We start from the raw sequence: 16,327 nt of genomic DNA, 5'->3' as shown, positions 1-16,327 counted from the left end.
ATGGATAGTGGACTGCATCAGTCTGGCCTACTCCATCTTTGGCCAAGATCCTCCGTTGCAGCTACATGCACACCCTACAAGGGCCATAGCGGCTACTATAGCTTACCTGCATAGCATTCCTCTCTTGGACATTTGTAATCTGCCACACGGTCCTTGATTAACATGTTTTCAAAACACTATGTTCTTGATACTTACCTTTTCCATGGCACCCAGTTTGGGTACACTGTTGTGGATATGGTGCATGATACTGACTAGCTTAAGCACCCGCCTCTGATCTAGGTATTGCTTCATAATCGCCTAAGGTGGAGCACCCACAGGGACACTCCTCAAAGAAGAAGAGAGGGTTACTCACTTTGTGAAGTAACAGAGGTTCTTTGAGATAGTTGTGCCTGTTGGTGCTCCACTACCCGCCCTTCCTCCCCTCTGCTTCGGACATAGTTGTTTGTTTTTCTGGGGCAAAGAAGGAACTGAAGGGACAGAAGTCTGCGCATGCATAGTAGTGGCACCATGCATGCTGCCTGCTTCACGTGCACAGCCTACTGGAGGACACCACTACCTAAAATCTCTGAGTAGAGGCACAGCGGTGCCCCAGACACCTAAGGTGGAGCACCCACAGATAAAACCATCTCAAAGAACCTCTGTTACTGTCCAAGGTGAGTAACCCTCACTTTCTTAATATCACTTTTCTCAGCAAATACCAAGGCAAATTAAGCCCTGGGTGGGGAGGCAGGGAGGTCAGGGCAATGGCTGTGGGGCCAGAGAGGCAACAGAGGCCCTGGAGTTATGAGTTGGGGTGAATGTGGGGTCAGGAAGGCAGCGGGGTCCAAGGTGGTGATGAGGGGATCAATGCAGGGCTGGGGCCTAGAGGATGCAGCAAGAGCCAGGAATGATTAGAATGGGTGATGAGTCCTACTGCAGTATGGCCAGAGCTGAGGGTCAACACCCTCTACCGTATGGCCAGGGTCAGTGCCTGTAGCAAGACCCCAGAGCAGGAGCCACATGACCAGAGTTGGGGCTGGAGCCCTCTGGCAGGAGTCAGTGCCCACAGCCAAAGCCAGGGGTAGGAGCTGCATGGTCAGAGCTAGATGTCAGAGCTTACTGCTGTGTGGCTAGAGCTATGAATTGGTTCCCAGGGCCAGTGCCAAGTGCCACATAGCCAGAACTGAGTGCCAAAGCCAGGGGCCATGTGGCCGGAACCAGGGATTAGCTGAGGTCAGTATCCAGAGCCAAACCTCACCATCACATGGCCAGAGCCCAGGACCAGAGCTGGGGGTCAGCAACTGCTGCTGTGCAGCTGGGGATCAGCACCTGGACTGAGGCTGTGTGGCTGAAGTTAGGAGTTGGAGCTGAAATTCCTGTGACTGGAGGCTGGGGCAGTATGGATGGAGCCAGGGCTCAGCACCTGCCACTGGGCTGCACCCAAAGCCTCAGAGTTGGAGCTTTCTGCCACACAGCCTGGACTTGGGATGAGCATCTGACCCATTTCCATATGGCTAGAGCAGGGGCTCCACATCTGCTAGAGCCCAGGATTGCCGCCTGCCATCCCAGAGCCAGGGGCCATAGGGCCAGGATCCCAAAGTCCTGACATTGGAGTCCTCTCCCCAACTAACCCAAAGCTGAAGGCCAGAGGCCTCCTCCATGGTGGGTCATGAATTCACCTTTCTCCGGCAACATTGGCCCAATATATCTCCAGAGTTGGTGCAGGACACATCCAGGAGCAACAGGGAGGTAGGGGGAGGAGCTGATGCTTTGTCATTCCCTCCATTACTGTCTGGAGGCCATTTTGGCCACACACAATATCCCTGGTGGCTGCATGTGGCCACAGCAGGGCTGCCCACAGGAGGCAAAAGGAGTAGCTGCTCTGAAGCCTGGCAATTTAAAAGAACCCATGACACCCAGGTACTACCACTGCTACGGCGATAGTGGCAGCAGCCAGAGCCCCAGGCCCTTGAAATCACTGCTGGAGAGCACTGAAGGGCTTGCTCCAGAGGTCAGCTCCCAGCCCTGCCCCTTTCATCTGAGGCCATGCCCTTGCTGTGGGCCCAGAGCTAGGACCCTCCTACCTTGCTGAGGGGTCTGACTATTTTGTCAGCAGCCCTGGGCCACAATAGCCACATTTGAGAAATGCTGATCTAGCTAATATATATGCTTTCATCCCTCTCATTTATTTGTCAAAATGATAACAACCAGGAAGGACACAAATTATTAGGTTTTGTTTAGTAATGAATCACTTGGAAGAATCAGGCTTGCCATACTATCTTAATAATGAATAGTAATTTTCTGCATTTCCACTTAATGTTTAAAACTTGTTGCAGCCACATTTTATACAAATAAAGATTAGAATATTCTAATTGCAGAAGAGAACTACAAGAGGTGTTGAAATTAAAAGAAGAAAATGAGCAACCTGTGGAGACTGCTGAAGTTATATATGAAAGCAAGTATCATTCGATTTAAGTTTAATAACACCTCTTTGGAATTGTTTAATTGTTTAAAGTATTTTATAGATTCCAGACTCCAAATTTTAGCCCCTATTTTTAGCCTTTCAGTGTCTGGTAGTGGGAGTACTTCCCATTATTCTCTACTGAATGCCTTGACCAACTCCGGTATCAGTATTTTTGTGGCAGTCTGAGAGGATTACTCCTGTTTTTCTCCTTCTGGTCTGCAAAAGCCTTACATTGTGATGGTCTCCTTCCAATCAATAACAGCTGGAGATAGCTCATCAGTGCATCAGTGTTCATTGGCCAGAGGGAACATTCCCTCCCCAAAAGATCTGTGGCAGAACTTTCAGAACAGCTTGTGATATGTCTGATTCAATGTAGTACTACAGGTTGGACCTCCCTGGTCTGGAACTCTTGGGACCTGAGCAGTCCCAAACCAGGGAGTTTGCTGGACCCGGGGAGGTCAATGCTCTCTGCTTCCCACACACCCATGCCCGCCTCCTCTTTGGGATGTGGAGCTCCCTAGGATAGGGTCTTTCCAGCTGCTGCATCCCCATTGCCCAGGCTCCTAGGCTGCTTCCAGCCCCCACTGATGCTGAGGGTTCCTGGTCAGGACTGGGGTTTGTAGCAAAGGCTCCCCAACCAGCCTCACTGCTGGGGTGGTTCCCAGCCAGGTCTGGGCTCCCTGGCCAGACCCACTGCTGCTGTGGGTTCCCAGCTAGGGTACCCTGGGCTTCCTTGCTGCTGCCGGGGGTTCCCAGCTCCCCGGGCTGCCGCTGCCATCAAGGGTCCCTGGCTGGGGCAAGGACTCTCTGGCCAGTCCTGCTGCAGCTGGGGGTTCCCAGCTGCCTGGGCAGGGGGCGTTCCCAGCCAGGGCTCCCCAGGCTGCCCCACTGCCACTGGGGTTCCCAGCTCCCCAGGCTGCCAATACCATTGGGGATTCCCAGCCAGGCTTGGGGATTCCTGACTGCCACTGGCCCCACTACCGCAGGAGGTTCCCAGCAAGAGCCGGGGCTCTTAGGACTCCCCAAGGCTGGTCTCCCCAGCCACAACTGGCCCAGCCGGGGCTCCCCCACCTTGTCTGGACTACCGGATTTATTCCACTCTCAAATTCCAGGGTTCTTTGGTCCAGCAACATCAGGACTACAGTTCCACCTGTATATACTTCCTTCTCTGAAATTTGCAGTTACCTGAAAACATAAATATATACTATAGGGTATATCAGTGGTTCTCAACCTTTTTGAGCATATGAACCCCTTTTCAATCTATTAAAATTTCATGGCTTTTAGAAAAGAAAAGAAAAGAAAAGAAAAGAAAAGAAAAGAAAAGAAAAGAAAAGAAAAGAAAAGAAAAGAAAAGATCAGGTCCACCACAATCCTTTCCACAGACTCCTCCTACAGTACTGTCTGCAGACCACAGGTTGGGAACCACTGGGCTACGTCTACACTGGCCCCTTTTCCGAAAGGGGCATGTTAATTTCAGAGATCGTAATAGGGAAATCCGCGGGGGATTTAAATATCCCCCGCGGCATTTAAATAAAAATGTCCGCCGCTTTTTTCCGGCTTTTAGAAAAGCCGGAAAAGAGCGTCTACACTGGCCCCGATCCTCCGGAAAAGGGCGCTTTTTCCGGAGGATCGGGGCCAGTGTAGACGCTCTTTTCCGGCTTTTCCCCAAGCCGGAAAAAAGCGGCGGACATTTTTATTTAAATGCCGCGGGGGATATTTAAATCCCCCGCGGATTTCCCTATTGCGATCTCTGAAATTAACATGCCCCTTTCAGAAAAGGGGCCAATGTAGACGAGCCCCTGGGGTATATTAAACAGAAAAACCAGAAAACAATAAAATCAGAAAATTCCGAGTTCTTCAAGTATTCATCCACATGGATTCCACTGTAGGTAAGGGGGCATTGTTTGGGTTTTTGTTTGTTTGTTTGTTTGTTTGTTTGTTTGTTTGTTTGTTTGTTTGTCTTATGCATTTGAGCCTGGAAACTTTTAGCTAGTTGTGTCTTTTGGTCTGCTCATAAGACCTGTATCTTCATGAGTCCTATAGTTTTATATAGAGGCAATATGTTATTCTCTGTCTTATTCTCTATCACTTTTTTAATGACGCCTAACATTCTATTTGCTTTTTTGACTGCCGCTGCATGCTGAGTGGATGTTTTCAGAGAACTATCCACAATGATACCACAATCTCTCTCTTGAGAAGTTGTAGCTAAATTAGTCCCCATCATATTAGTTGGGATTATTTTTTCTAATGTGCATTACTTTACATTTTTCAACATTAAATTTCATTTGCCATTTTGATCCCAATCACTTATTTTGGTGAGATCTTTTTGAAGCTCTTCATAGTCTGCTTTGGTCTTAACTACCTACTTAAGTAAGGTAAGGGGTAGAGGGATAGAATAAGACAGAAAATATCTTATTGCCTCTATATAAATACTGCGTACAGATAGATGTGGTCGCCGCATCACAAAAAAGACATATTGGCATAGGAAAAGGTTCAGAAAAGGGCAACAAAAATGATTAGGGGCTTGGAACGGGTCCCATATGAAGAGCGATTAAATAGACTTGGACTTTTCAGCTTAGAAAAGAGGAAATGAAGAGGGGATGTGATAGAGGTCTATAAAATCATGACTGGTATGAAAAAAGTGAAAAGAAAAAGTTATTTATTTATTCCCACAGTAAAAGAACTAGGGCTCACCAAATGAAATTAAGAGGAAGCAGGTTTAGAACAAACAAAAGGAAGTTTTTCTTCACTCAGCGCACAGTCAATCTGTGGAACTCCTTGCCAGAGGATGTGGTGAAGGCTAGAACTTTAACAGGGTTCAAAAAAGAGCTAGATAGATTTGTGGAGGTTAGGTCCATCCATGGCTATTAGCCAGGATAGGTAGAAATAGTATCCCTAATCTCTGTTTCTCTGAAGGTAGGTGACAAAGGAGGGATCATGTGAGGATTACCTCTTGTGATCCCTCCCTCTGGAGCATCTGCTATAGGCCACTGTCGGCAGATAGGATACTGGGCTAGATGGTCTGACCCAGTATGACCGTTCTTATGTCTTCTCCTAGGCTCTGGGGGATGGGAGGAGACTGGAAATGAGGGGTTCAGAGAGGGAATGTAAAATCCTGTTTAATCAGTTAACTAGTTAAACATTATGTTTAACCACTTAACTGCTTAAACAGGGCTATGGGGGGGTCACTCTAGCCCAACTTGGCTACATCAGCACCCCCACCTGCCATAGTAGGTCTGAAGTGGCATTCCTAGCACAGTGGGGACTGCTCACTGGAACCAGGCTGGAGCTCCCCTGGCCATGGCATACTGTGCCGGGCTGGAGCAGCCCTCCCCCCACAGTGGCAAGTGGTCTGCTCCACCCCTGACCTGCTAACCATAACCAGTAAGTATCACCCAGTAAGAGTGAAGCTTACCAGTTAATCATTCACAGCCCTAGTTCAGGGCATGAGTAGAGTCTCTGGACTGGGACTAAGGAGTTTGGAGTGTGGAAATAGGCTCTAGGCTGATGCAGTAACAAAAATAAAACTTTACCATATGATCTTTTTAAAAGTTTTATTCTTCAGATTAAATGCATAAAGGTTATAAAAATAAAATGTGTTTTTATATAAACATACATAGAATCAAATATACTCCTCTGTCCTTTTCTGAGCAGCCTCACCTACCTTTCCTAATAGCTTTTTTCTGCATTGGTTTTTTATTTTGTGGGTGACACCTATACCCAAGAAAGATATACCTGTAAGATAATTACCTCAATTTGAAGGATCAGAAAGGCTTCTTTCTAGGACACAGGGGACAGAAGAAGCTGTCAGAAATGGCATTCAGATAAGGAGCTGTGTTTAGTTTTAGGAGTTCGTGCTTCTGAGCACCATGTTGTAGTAGAATTCCATAAATTCATTGTTTTTCTTCTCTATTGTCTCTTTAGTTTGTATTTCAATATTGTTTTGTTTGGTGTAGTTGATATTGTGTTTTGATTTTGTGACTTTTTAAAGTGAATATATTGTATTATATCTCATCCGTATTTTAGAAATGTGCGCCTGTCTATCTGTTTTTCTGTCCGTCCATCTGTGAGTCCATTTGTTCAAGAACTCCCCCTAATGGGTAAGAGCTAGGGCTACCAAATTTGGTACGTGGCTTCCTCTTATCATAACTTATTATATTTGTGCCCACAGAATATGAGGACATAGAAGAGCACTTTCCACTTGAAATAGAACCAACTGTTCAGATGCAATCCATTGATTCTGGTGTTTCCAAAGAGGAACCTAAACTGAAAGGTAAGATTTGTATTATATGTAGTCTTTTCCTTGTTATAGCATAAAGAACTATATGTTCTTTTATCATTTTTTCTTTATGTGTTCTGTTGTAATGTACACTATTTTAGATAATATTGTGATTAGCCTGGCAGCAAAAATGCATGTGGTTGGGTCATGAATTTTCGTTTCTTGCACCCTGTTTTGTTCCTCAAGAATGCAAGGTAATAACGGAAGACCATGGGTCAAGTACAGGTTGGACCTCCCTGGTCCAGCACTCTGGGTACCTGACTGGTCCTGAACAAGAGAATTTGCCAGACCAGGGAAGGTCTCCTGCCACCAGCCCCTAAGCCCATCGCCCATCACCCATCACCCATCACCAGCACGCATCCTGCCTCACCCCCAACCTGGCTGGGCTGCTTACCCAGCTGCTGCCAGCTCCCTGGAAGGCACAGGCTCCTGGGAGCAGCTGTGGGTCTGGAGCTCTGGCCTCGCACAGCCAAGGGTAGCTGCAGGGCTGGGTGTCTGACCTCAGCCCCATGCAGCCCCAGGCTGGTGTACCTGGGGGTTGCCATGGGGTCTCAGGCTCCATGCTGCTGCGAGGCTCCAACTTCAGCCCTGCTCTCCCAGGAGCTGCTGGAGGCTGGTGCAGGGCTCCAGCCCCAATCTGCGCTGCCCCCAGCGAGGCTGACGACCATGATGCCCTGCTCATCTGGCATTCAGGTCCAGGAACATCCGGGATCCAGCAGGACCATGGATGTTTTTGGATGTACAACATGTAGTACCGAAACATTTTAAAAATGTAATTAAAGGGATACTGTCCATCTCAGTAAAGTTCAAAATTCCCTTCCTGGAAACTGTGATTTGTATCCATTTAAAAACATCTCTTTATAACAGTCTTGAAACAAAAATGAGAAGGGGACTAGAGAGCATGAAGAAACAAAAACATATTAAGCTGTGATATGTTTCAGTCTTCTAAGTTATCTGCAGTATACCTTTTTGCAAGTACAAATGCTATAGATAACTTTTTAAATTAATTTTGCCACATTCAGATTAGTTTAGTTTGAGCAGTAGAGCAAGTCTTATATTGCTTTGCAAGTATCTCATAAAGTTGAGAGGAGTAAAAAGAATTGTATAAAAACTAGAGGAGTTGATTAATTGCAGTTAACTCATGCGGTTAACTTAAAAATTAATCACTATTAAAAATTAATCAAGATTACTTGAGCTTTTAAACTATATAATCAAAATTTATGAAGTATTTTTGGATATTTTGGTTTTGGTTGCAACACAGAATAAGTGTACAGTGCTCACTTTATAATATTTATTTTATTAGAAATATTTGCACTGTAAAATTATAAACAAAAATAGAACTTTTCTATTCACTCATATGAGTACTGTAGTCTAGTCTCTCTATTGTAAAAATACAATATAATTATAAACTTTTTTGTTACATAACTGCATTCCAAAACAAAATAATGTAACATTTTAGCGTCTACAAGCCTATTCAGTCCTACTTGTTCAGCCAATTGCTAAGGTAAACAAGTTTATTTATATGTATGGGAGATACTGCTGCTGCTTCTTATTTGCATCACCTGAAAGTGAGACCAAATGTTCACATGGCACTTTGTAGCCAGCATTATAAGGTATTTATGTGCCAGATAAGCTAAACATTCAAATTCCCCTTCATGCTTTCCTGCTGATGCTTGTTTAAAAAAATGTGTTAATTAAATCTGTTACTGAACTTCTTAGGGGAAAATTTTATGTCTCCAGTTCTGTTTCACCCCCATATCATGTTACAACAGTCTCAGATGATGACCCAGCACATATTGTTCACAGCAGAGCCAACAGCCTCTGTGGGCCACTGGACAATGTGGGGTAGGGCGGTTCCGCGCTCCCAGAAAGGGCAGAGCCAAAGGCAGCCAACCCTAAGCGCTGCCCAAAGAGCGCAACCTGCTGCTTTGGCACAGCACTCTGGCAGTCACTTAAAGAGCAGCAGCGGCAGGCCCTCAGATCCCTTTGAATTGCCAGGACCAGGGTAATTGCTCCCTTTACCCTCCATCTTTTGGCAGGTCTAGTTGTTCATTTTAAGAACACATTCACAAAAGACTTGACAAAATGCAAAGGAGGTACCAATGTGAGATTTCTAAAAATAGCCACAGCATTCATCCCAAGGTCTAAGAATCTAAATACCTTCCAAAATCTGAGAGGGACGAGAAATCTTAAAAAATCAACACTCTAATTTGGAAACTACAAAACCTGAACCACGAAAAAAGAAAATCAGCCTTCTGTTGGTGGCACCTGACTCAGATTATGAAAATGAGCATGCATTGGTCTACCCTGGCTTGCATGGTTATAAAGCAGAACCAGTCATCAGCATGGACACATGTCTTCTGGAATAACATATGAGTCTTTAGCACATCTGGCACGTGTATTTTGCAGTGCCGGCTAATATAGTGCCATGTGAATGCCTGTTCTCATGTTTAGGTGACATTGTAAACAAGAAACAGGCAACATTTTCTCCTACAGTGTAAACAAACTTGTTTGTCAGAGTGATTGGCTGACCAAGAAGTAGAGCTGAGTGAATTATAGGCTGTAAAATTTTACATTATTTTATTTTTAATATAGTTATTTATTTGTATATAATTCTATATTTTAAGTTCAACTTCCATGATAAAAAGATTGCACTACAGTATTTGTATAAGATGAATTGAAAAATACTATTTCTTTTGTTTTATAGTGCAAATGTAAAGTGAGTATTTTATACTTTGCATTCTGTGTTGTAATTGAAACCAATAAGAACATAAGAATGGCCGTGTACGTCACCGCTCCACCACCCTTCGCCTCCTGCCGGGGCGCTTGGCTAAATTCTGTGCCGCTCAACTGGGCTGCCGCGTGGGAGCAAGTGGCGCAAGCGACTGTTTGGCTCTGCGGTTTCCCGAGTGAGAGGCAGGAGGGGGAGGAAAAGAGAAAGAGAGTGAGAGGCAGGAGGAGGAGGAGAGCGGGGGGGGAGGGGGAAGGCAGTAAGAGGAGAAGAGAGAAAGAGAGAGATCCTGGAGGCTCAGGAGAGAAGACCGATGTGTAGGAGAGACCTGAAAATCCCATCCTATGGCAGGCTAATTGGCTAGTTGTTAATATTGACCTGACCAATCCGTATTATACAAAGCACCCCTGGTTTAGCCTATACACATCTTAATCAAATGCTTATAAATGTTCTGTTACTCTTTGGAGTAGGAAATTTGTTATAAGCTATGATTTAGATTTTTTTTTTGTAGGAGTTAGGGACAGGTCACAGGCAGTAAACAAAAATTCACAGCCTTATACTAAAAATACCTGTGATTAAATCTTGGGGGAATTTGTAGGTTAAATTAGTGTCGTGGTAATACCTTTGATAAATAATCATAATCAGGGCTCGATGAGCCGCGGCGAGCCCCGCTCGCCAGCTGCGCTCTCCGGCATTCTGCGCATGCACAGATCATTCTGCGCATGTGCAGATCGCCCAGCCCAGCTCTTCCGGGATGTAATCTACTCGCGCCACAGGCGAGTAGATTACATAGATTGTCGAGCCCTGATAATAATAATAATTACTAATAATTTCAATAGGAGTCCAATACATTTATGGTAATGAAAAATTGGAAAGATTAGTTCCTTTCTGTTAGAGGAAGTATGGTTTAGTGATTGAAGCACATGATTGGGACTTGGAATTGAGAAGAGATGCATTTTGTATTCTAGCTTTGCCACAGACTTAATTTATGACCTTGTTTATGTCAATTAGGTTCCAATTTTCTGGACAAATAGAATGTTATTTCAAAGGTGTTGAGCACCGAGAGCTCCCATTTATTTTAACAGGAGTGGGGATGCACAACATACCTGAAAATCAGGCCCTAGATTTTTGGGCACCCAAAACTGAGGCATTCCAATCAAAGGCTACTTTCAAAAATCAGCTGTAAGTCATAAGCAATAACAGTTCTCAAAAGATATCACACAATCTTTTTGAGAATTAGTGGGTTAGATACTTTAGGATTTTTTCTTAGCGCCTTGCTTCAGCTTTTGGTTCTTTGATGCTGTGCTTCAGTGCTTTGGTTAAAAAAGATGAGGGATTCTCTGCTGAATTTCATGAGATAAGAAGAGTAAAAGTGCAAGCTTTCCCATTGAGCCATCAACATCACACTTGGAAAACAAAGCTGCAGAACATGTTGAAGCAGATGTCACTGAAAGTGTTGTTGAACCTTCAAGATCAAGTGAGGAATGAGCAAGGGTCAGTCAGACTGTTTCAGAAGTGGCCATGACAACACTGGCAGGAGATGTGATGAAAACAGAAACAAAGACACCAAAGAAAATACAGATTTTATCACATTAAAATATAGTTCTGATTCAACTGAGTGGGAAATCATTTCATATTTCATAACATATTTTGCAGAATATACACCTACTCAGAATTTGGATTCTGATTTCTCATTGCAGGGTAGAGAATTTGGTAAAAAGAAAAATATGCACACAAATAATATTTTTTCTGGTGACTGGCAAATGGGGAAACTGTCCAAAGATAATGGCTTATTTATTCTCCCTCAACTTGTAAAGTGTATTGCTACATATGCAAACTTTTCTTGTCAGTGGCTACGCTAATCAATTTATAACAGGTTTTGATGAATGGAAAATGCAGTCACTAGAATTACTTCTCATGAGCCGTGGAAGGATCATCTGGGCACACTGTCAGTGATGCTCCAGCATCTAAAGTCTACCAGAATTGACGCAGAACTGGAGAAGATAAAGGAAAGATCATATAAATACAGGACTGAAGTCCTAAAGAGGACTTTATAAGATTTCTTGCTGAATGAGAACTAGTCTTTCGCGAGGACACTGAAGTGCACAGCTGCTCTAACAATGGAGACTACCTTGGATGCAATGACCTTCTAGCTGAATTTGATCCATTTCTCTCAGAACACTTGCAATGACATGGCAATCCAGGAAGATCCAGGGAATGTGTCTTACCTTTCTCAACTATATGCGATGAATTTATAGATACGGTATATATTGGGATCCAAAGTTATGGTGCAGATAATGTCTGAAATCAAGAAGGCAAAGTGTTATGGAATCACTATTGATTCATCCCCTGGTATTAGTCACACTGATCAGCTTATATTGGTGTTTTATTATGTACTCAGTGATGGAAATGTGGTTGAGCATTTTCCTCAGTTCATGTCCATTGAACAGCATAATGGAAAATACTTATTCAATCATTTTCAGGATATTCTCAAATTTCACGGCGTTGATATTGCAAGCTGAAGGTCACAGTCGTATGATGATACCAGCAATATAAGTGGCATTTATTCAGAGGTTCAAGCTAGGTTTTGTGAAGTAACTGTTTGGCTGAATGGGTTCCACGTGCTTCTTACAGTCTGAATTTGATTGGATCAGCTGCTGTTGAGTGTTGTCCAGCAGCAGTCAGGTTTTTGGGGATTTTTCAGTCTCTCTTTACATTCTTTTCAGCTTCACCCCAGAGAGATGATCTAAATTAGTAAATAACGTGAAGCAAAACACCTGTGTTGTACAAAGTATATCAGAAAAAAGATGGCCAGTATGGAATGATGCCACCAAAGCACTTTATATGAACTAGTCTGAAATTCATCAGATTTTAATAGACATAGCTGAAAGTGATCAACAGCCACCAGCAGTTGTCCATGAGGCAAAGTCACTGACTAAGAAGCTGGATCATTTCGAGACAACTTTGATGTGTGTTCTTTGGAATGACATACTACAAAAGACTAAGCTTGTGAATAAAGCTCTACAGTAGTCTGGAATTGAGTTGTGCACTGTCATCAATTTATGTGATTTTTTTAGCACACTTTCATGATACCCACAATAAATTTCATGTGTTGGAGGCAACTGCAAAAGATCTCACATCGTCTGACTACAATGAGACCATACAACACAACTGAGAAAGCAATTTGTTGTTATGTTTGTATAGATAATAATGTCTCAGATTTGAGTGCCAGGGACAAATTTCACGCATACCGCTTCTATCCTATCATGGATAAACTTATTGTTGAAATGGTCAGACAATGAGCAACTTATGCCACATTGAATGAAAGGTTCAGTTTGTGGATAGATCAATGTCCAGTGCTGAAGTTGCCTCTAGGGCAAGGGCATTAGTAAATATCTATCCATCATATCTCAAACATGTATTTACAGATGACTTTCTATTGTTCTCACGTATGTGCGCAGAGAAGAAATCTGTGGCAGCAATGATCAGTGCACAACTAGCAGACAAGTTGATGACAAGTTTTCCAAATGTCAGCATTGTTTTCAGAAGGTATCTTGCCATCTTGGGAACAAACTGTGAAGAGGAGCACTCTTTTTCAAAGTTAAAACATATGAAGAACAGTCTTTGGTCTACCAGGGGACAGAAGTGACTATCTCCCCTTGTACTACTTTCAATTGAGCGTGAGCTTTTACAAAAAATAACATTTGATGATGTAATCTGAGATTTTGCTAATAAAAAGAGTCGTAAAGTAAATATTTAATTGTATATTATATCTATATGTTGTTTGTTGACTAAAGATTTAATACACCTGCATTTAATTAATCTTCAACATTACACATGTATTCCCATAAAAATGAGCAAATTATTAAGTGTGATTTAGCAGTTTTCCTATCTTATTTTTGAGTCAATTGTTAATTGTTTTTTAAGCCCTAAATTTTTCGTAGGCTCTAATTTTTTTGTAGGCCCTAGGCACTGTGCCTACTGTGCCTAATGGATAATCTGGCTCTGCCTTGGTACCTATCTTATGGTGCTTCTTTATTTCACTGTTTTCTCTGCAACTCTGGACTTCTAATCATGAAGGTTTGGGGTTTGAAATATCTTTATGTTGTATTTCAAGATGCCATCCATTTCCTCGGCCCCTCTATTCACAGGAGTGTTAAGAAGCTTGATTTATTAATATCTGTAAAACATTTTAAGATCCTGACTTGGAAGGTGTGGGACAATTGCAAGTTAGTAGCAGTAGTTGTACTTGAATTAATTGTATTTGCGCTTATAGAATCAGGAGACCAACCTCCACTTGAAACAGACGTAGTACCTCAGGTACAACCTGACCATACCAATGGGGTGATGGAAACTAAACCTGAACCAGGTTAGACATGAAATCTTTCCTGTTTTCTCTTTCAATCAAATATAGTCCAGCTTTTTTGTATTATATGTTCTTTGTCGAGTAGTATCCCCATAGGTGCTCCACTGCAGGTGTCGGGCTCGTCCCGGCGCCACAGCTTGGAGAGTTTTCCATAGCAGTAGCCCCCACCGGACCACGCATGTGCAGATGCTGCCTTGTGCCATTCGCACCTTTTTTGTGGAGCGCTGTCCAGCCTGCCAGTTCCTCGTAACCATCCACAGCTGCAGACGGAATCCAGACGAGCTCCTCCTCCATTCTGAGGAGAAAGAGAGACAGAAAAATTTTAAGTAGAAAGTTCGGGGGGGGGAGGGTTTGTTGCAGTTTAGCCCCTTCTCAATAGTTCTAGTTCCAGTTTGTTAAAAAAAAAAGTTTTCTTCTGTATATAGTTATGCACAGTTCGCTGCTTTTCAACAAAAACAAAAAAAAAGGAGAAAGAGATTGGAACAAGGACTTACGCTTGGTAGTGGTGCCATCATGCCCAGTTCCCCCGAGTTTAAAAAGTGCGAGTCATGCCGGGACACCATGCCAGCATCAGATAGTCACTCCCACTGCATTAAGTGCCTTGGGGAGGGTTATATCCCCCAAAAGTTCACGCACTGCTCTAAATTAACCGCCCACGCGAGGTGGGACAAGTAGATGCGGCTAAAGATGCTGCTCTTCAACAAGGCATTGCAGCCGCCCACCACAGAGCACTCAACGGACGAGGCTCCTGTGGCACATAAGTCCCACAACAAGAGGACCCCTGTCCCTGCCAGGAGCGTCAGTGAGGGAGATGCACCCAGCACGTAGGGATTGCCGCCTAAGCATGCCACAGCTAAGACACCCAAAGGCCGCAATACATCCATGCCTAGCCCCGCGATTCCATCTGACCCAACACTGACGGCGTGCACGGCACCATGACCCGAATCGGCACCGGTGACGGCACTAAGAGAGCCTCAATCTGCCCCAAAAGCAACCCCCTCGGCAGCAACAGTCTCAGTGCCAAAGTGCGCAGCACCACCGGCACCACATCATTTGCGCCCAGCGCCGACGTGCTCAACACCAATCCCAGCATCTTTGGCGGTGGCAACATCACCCGTGCCGGCTCCACTAACGCCACCTCAGCACCGGGAGAGGTCGGAATCAAGATCCCTCGCCTCAGCTCCAACTAGCCCTACGGGTTTGGCTCCACCTCTTGTACATGCCTCTACAATGCCTACTATGGTGCAGCGCAAGTCTAGGCACGTATGCTTACCAACACCGACTCCTGAGGTGGCTGTTTTTTCTCCTGAGCCTTCTCCTCCACCTTCCTACCACTCAGGAAGTCACAGACATGAACACTACGTTTCACCTCCACGACATTATCAGAGATCCCCATGTCGATCACGCTCATCTCATCGTTACTACCGATCCCACCGCTCTCGTTAACCTTCATATTACACAGTGCAGTCAAGATCACCGAGGTCACCAATGTCACAAAATTCTCACCACTACAGGAGTGCAAGTTCTTATTCTCCAAGGCACTCCCCTCAAACATATCACCATCACAGCTGACAATACACTTACTACTATTGTAAACGTCCACGCTCGCTTAGTGCGATATATTCTGAATCTAGATCACTGAGACCCAGGCAATCCAAGTCTCCACACAGCCCGACCCATGACATCCCACCTCCTGTACAGACTCTTTTGACACCCTTTACTTTGAGCCAGCAGGAAAGGGATGATAATCTACCCTCTCACAGCGAGCAACAGCATATGGACTCCTCCACTGATCGGTCGTCCTCTTTACCGGCAATGCAGTATTTCAGGGTGACTCCTCCCCTGCAGATGATTACAAACAGTTCCAAGAGCTGTTCAAAAGGTTAGCCCAATCACAGGAACTTCACACCATTGCCATGCCACAGAAACAGTACCATCTGTTAAAAAATCTACAACCATCCCAGAAATCCAAGCTAGCACTCCCCTTCGACGGTGGCATCTTGGAAATTGCCAATGACATCTGGCAAACTCCAGCCTCTGCACCACCGATGAACAGATGTGCTGATAAGAAATATGTCGTAGCTTCTAAGGATACTGAATTCTTATTCACGCACCCCCAGCCCAACTCCATCGTTATGGATGCCGCTCAACAAAGATCAAAGATGGCACAGAGCAGGACAGCGACAACTGATAAGGAGGTGAAGCACTTTGATTTGTTGGGCAGAAAAGTCTATTCCTCTGCCACGGCAATCCTCAGGATGGCGAACTACATGGCTCTCCTCGCCAATCACGATTTTGATAATTATACTAAACTGGTTGCTCTCCTGGAATTTCTACCTGAGACTAAAGGGCAAATTTTGAAGGCAGTAGTGCAGGAGGCCTACACAGCAGCCTGTACAGCACTGCAAATTGCCCTAGATATTGCCAACACTGCCTCTTGAACCACAACGACATCGATGGTCATGCAGCGTGCTTCCTGGCTCCACCTGGCATCCGTACTGAAGGACC

General features: G+C 44.3%; 1 protein-coding gene across 16 annotated transcripts in view; it reads left to right on the top strand.

Moving 5' to 3' along the window:
• AK9 (adenylate kinase 9) overlaps positions 1–16,327 on the top strand; it is a 174,062-nt gene that overhangs the window by 77,688 nt on the left and 80,047 nt on the right. For 12 of the 16 annotated variants that reach the window (XR_003089364.2, XM_025184731.2, XM_075923971.1 and 9 more), the window contains exons 20-22: positions 2,358–2,434; positions 6,615–6,716; positions 13,730–13,822. Coding sequence is in view for 13 of the 16 variants with exons in the window: in XM_025184731.2 (XP_025040516.2) it covers positions 2,358–2,434; positions 6,615–6,716; positions 13,730–13,822 (272 nt within the window). In the remaining 3 variants the exon portion in view is untranslated. Of the gene's footprint in view, positions 1–2,357; positions 2,435–6,614; positions 6,717–12,881; positions 13,278–13,729; positions 13,823–16,327 lie in introns of those variants that run through there. The other 4 variants (XR_012902623.1, XM_075923970.1, XM_075923976.1 and 1 more) reach the window with 3 other exon arrangements.

This window comes from Pelodiscus sinensis, chromosome 3 (assembly GCF_049634645.1).
Source record: "Pelodiscus sinensis isolate JC-2024 chromosome 3, ASM4963464v1, whole genome shotgun sequence".
Classification (NCBI taxonomy): Eukaryota; Metazoa; Chordata; order Testudines; family Trionychidae; genus Pelodiscus; species Pelodiscus sinensis.
Note: the sequence above shows the minus strand (reverse complement) of the source record. Positions and strands in the feature narration are given on the sequence as shown.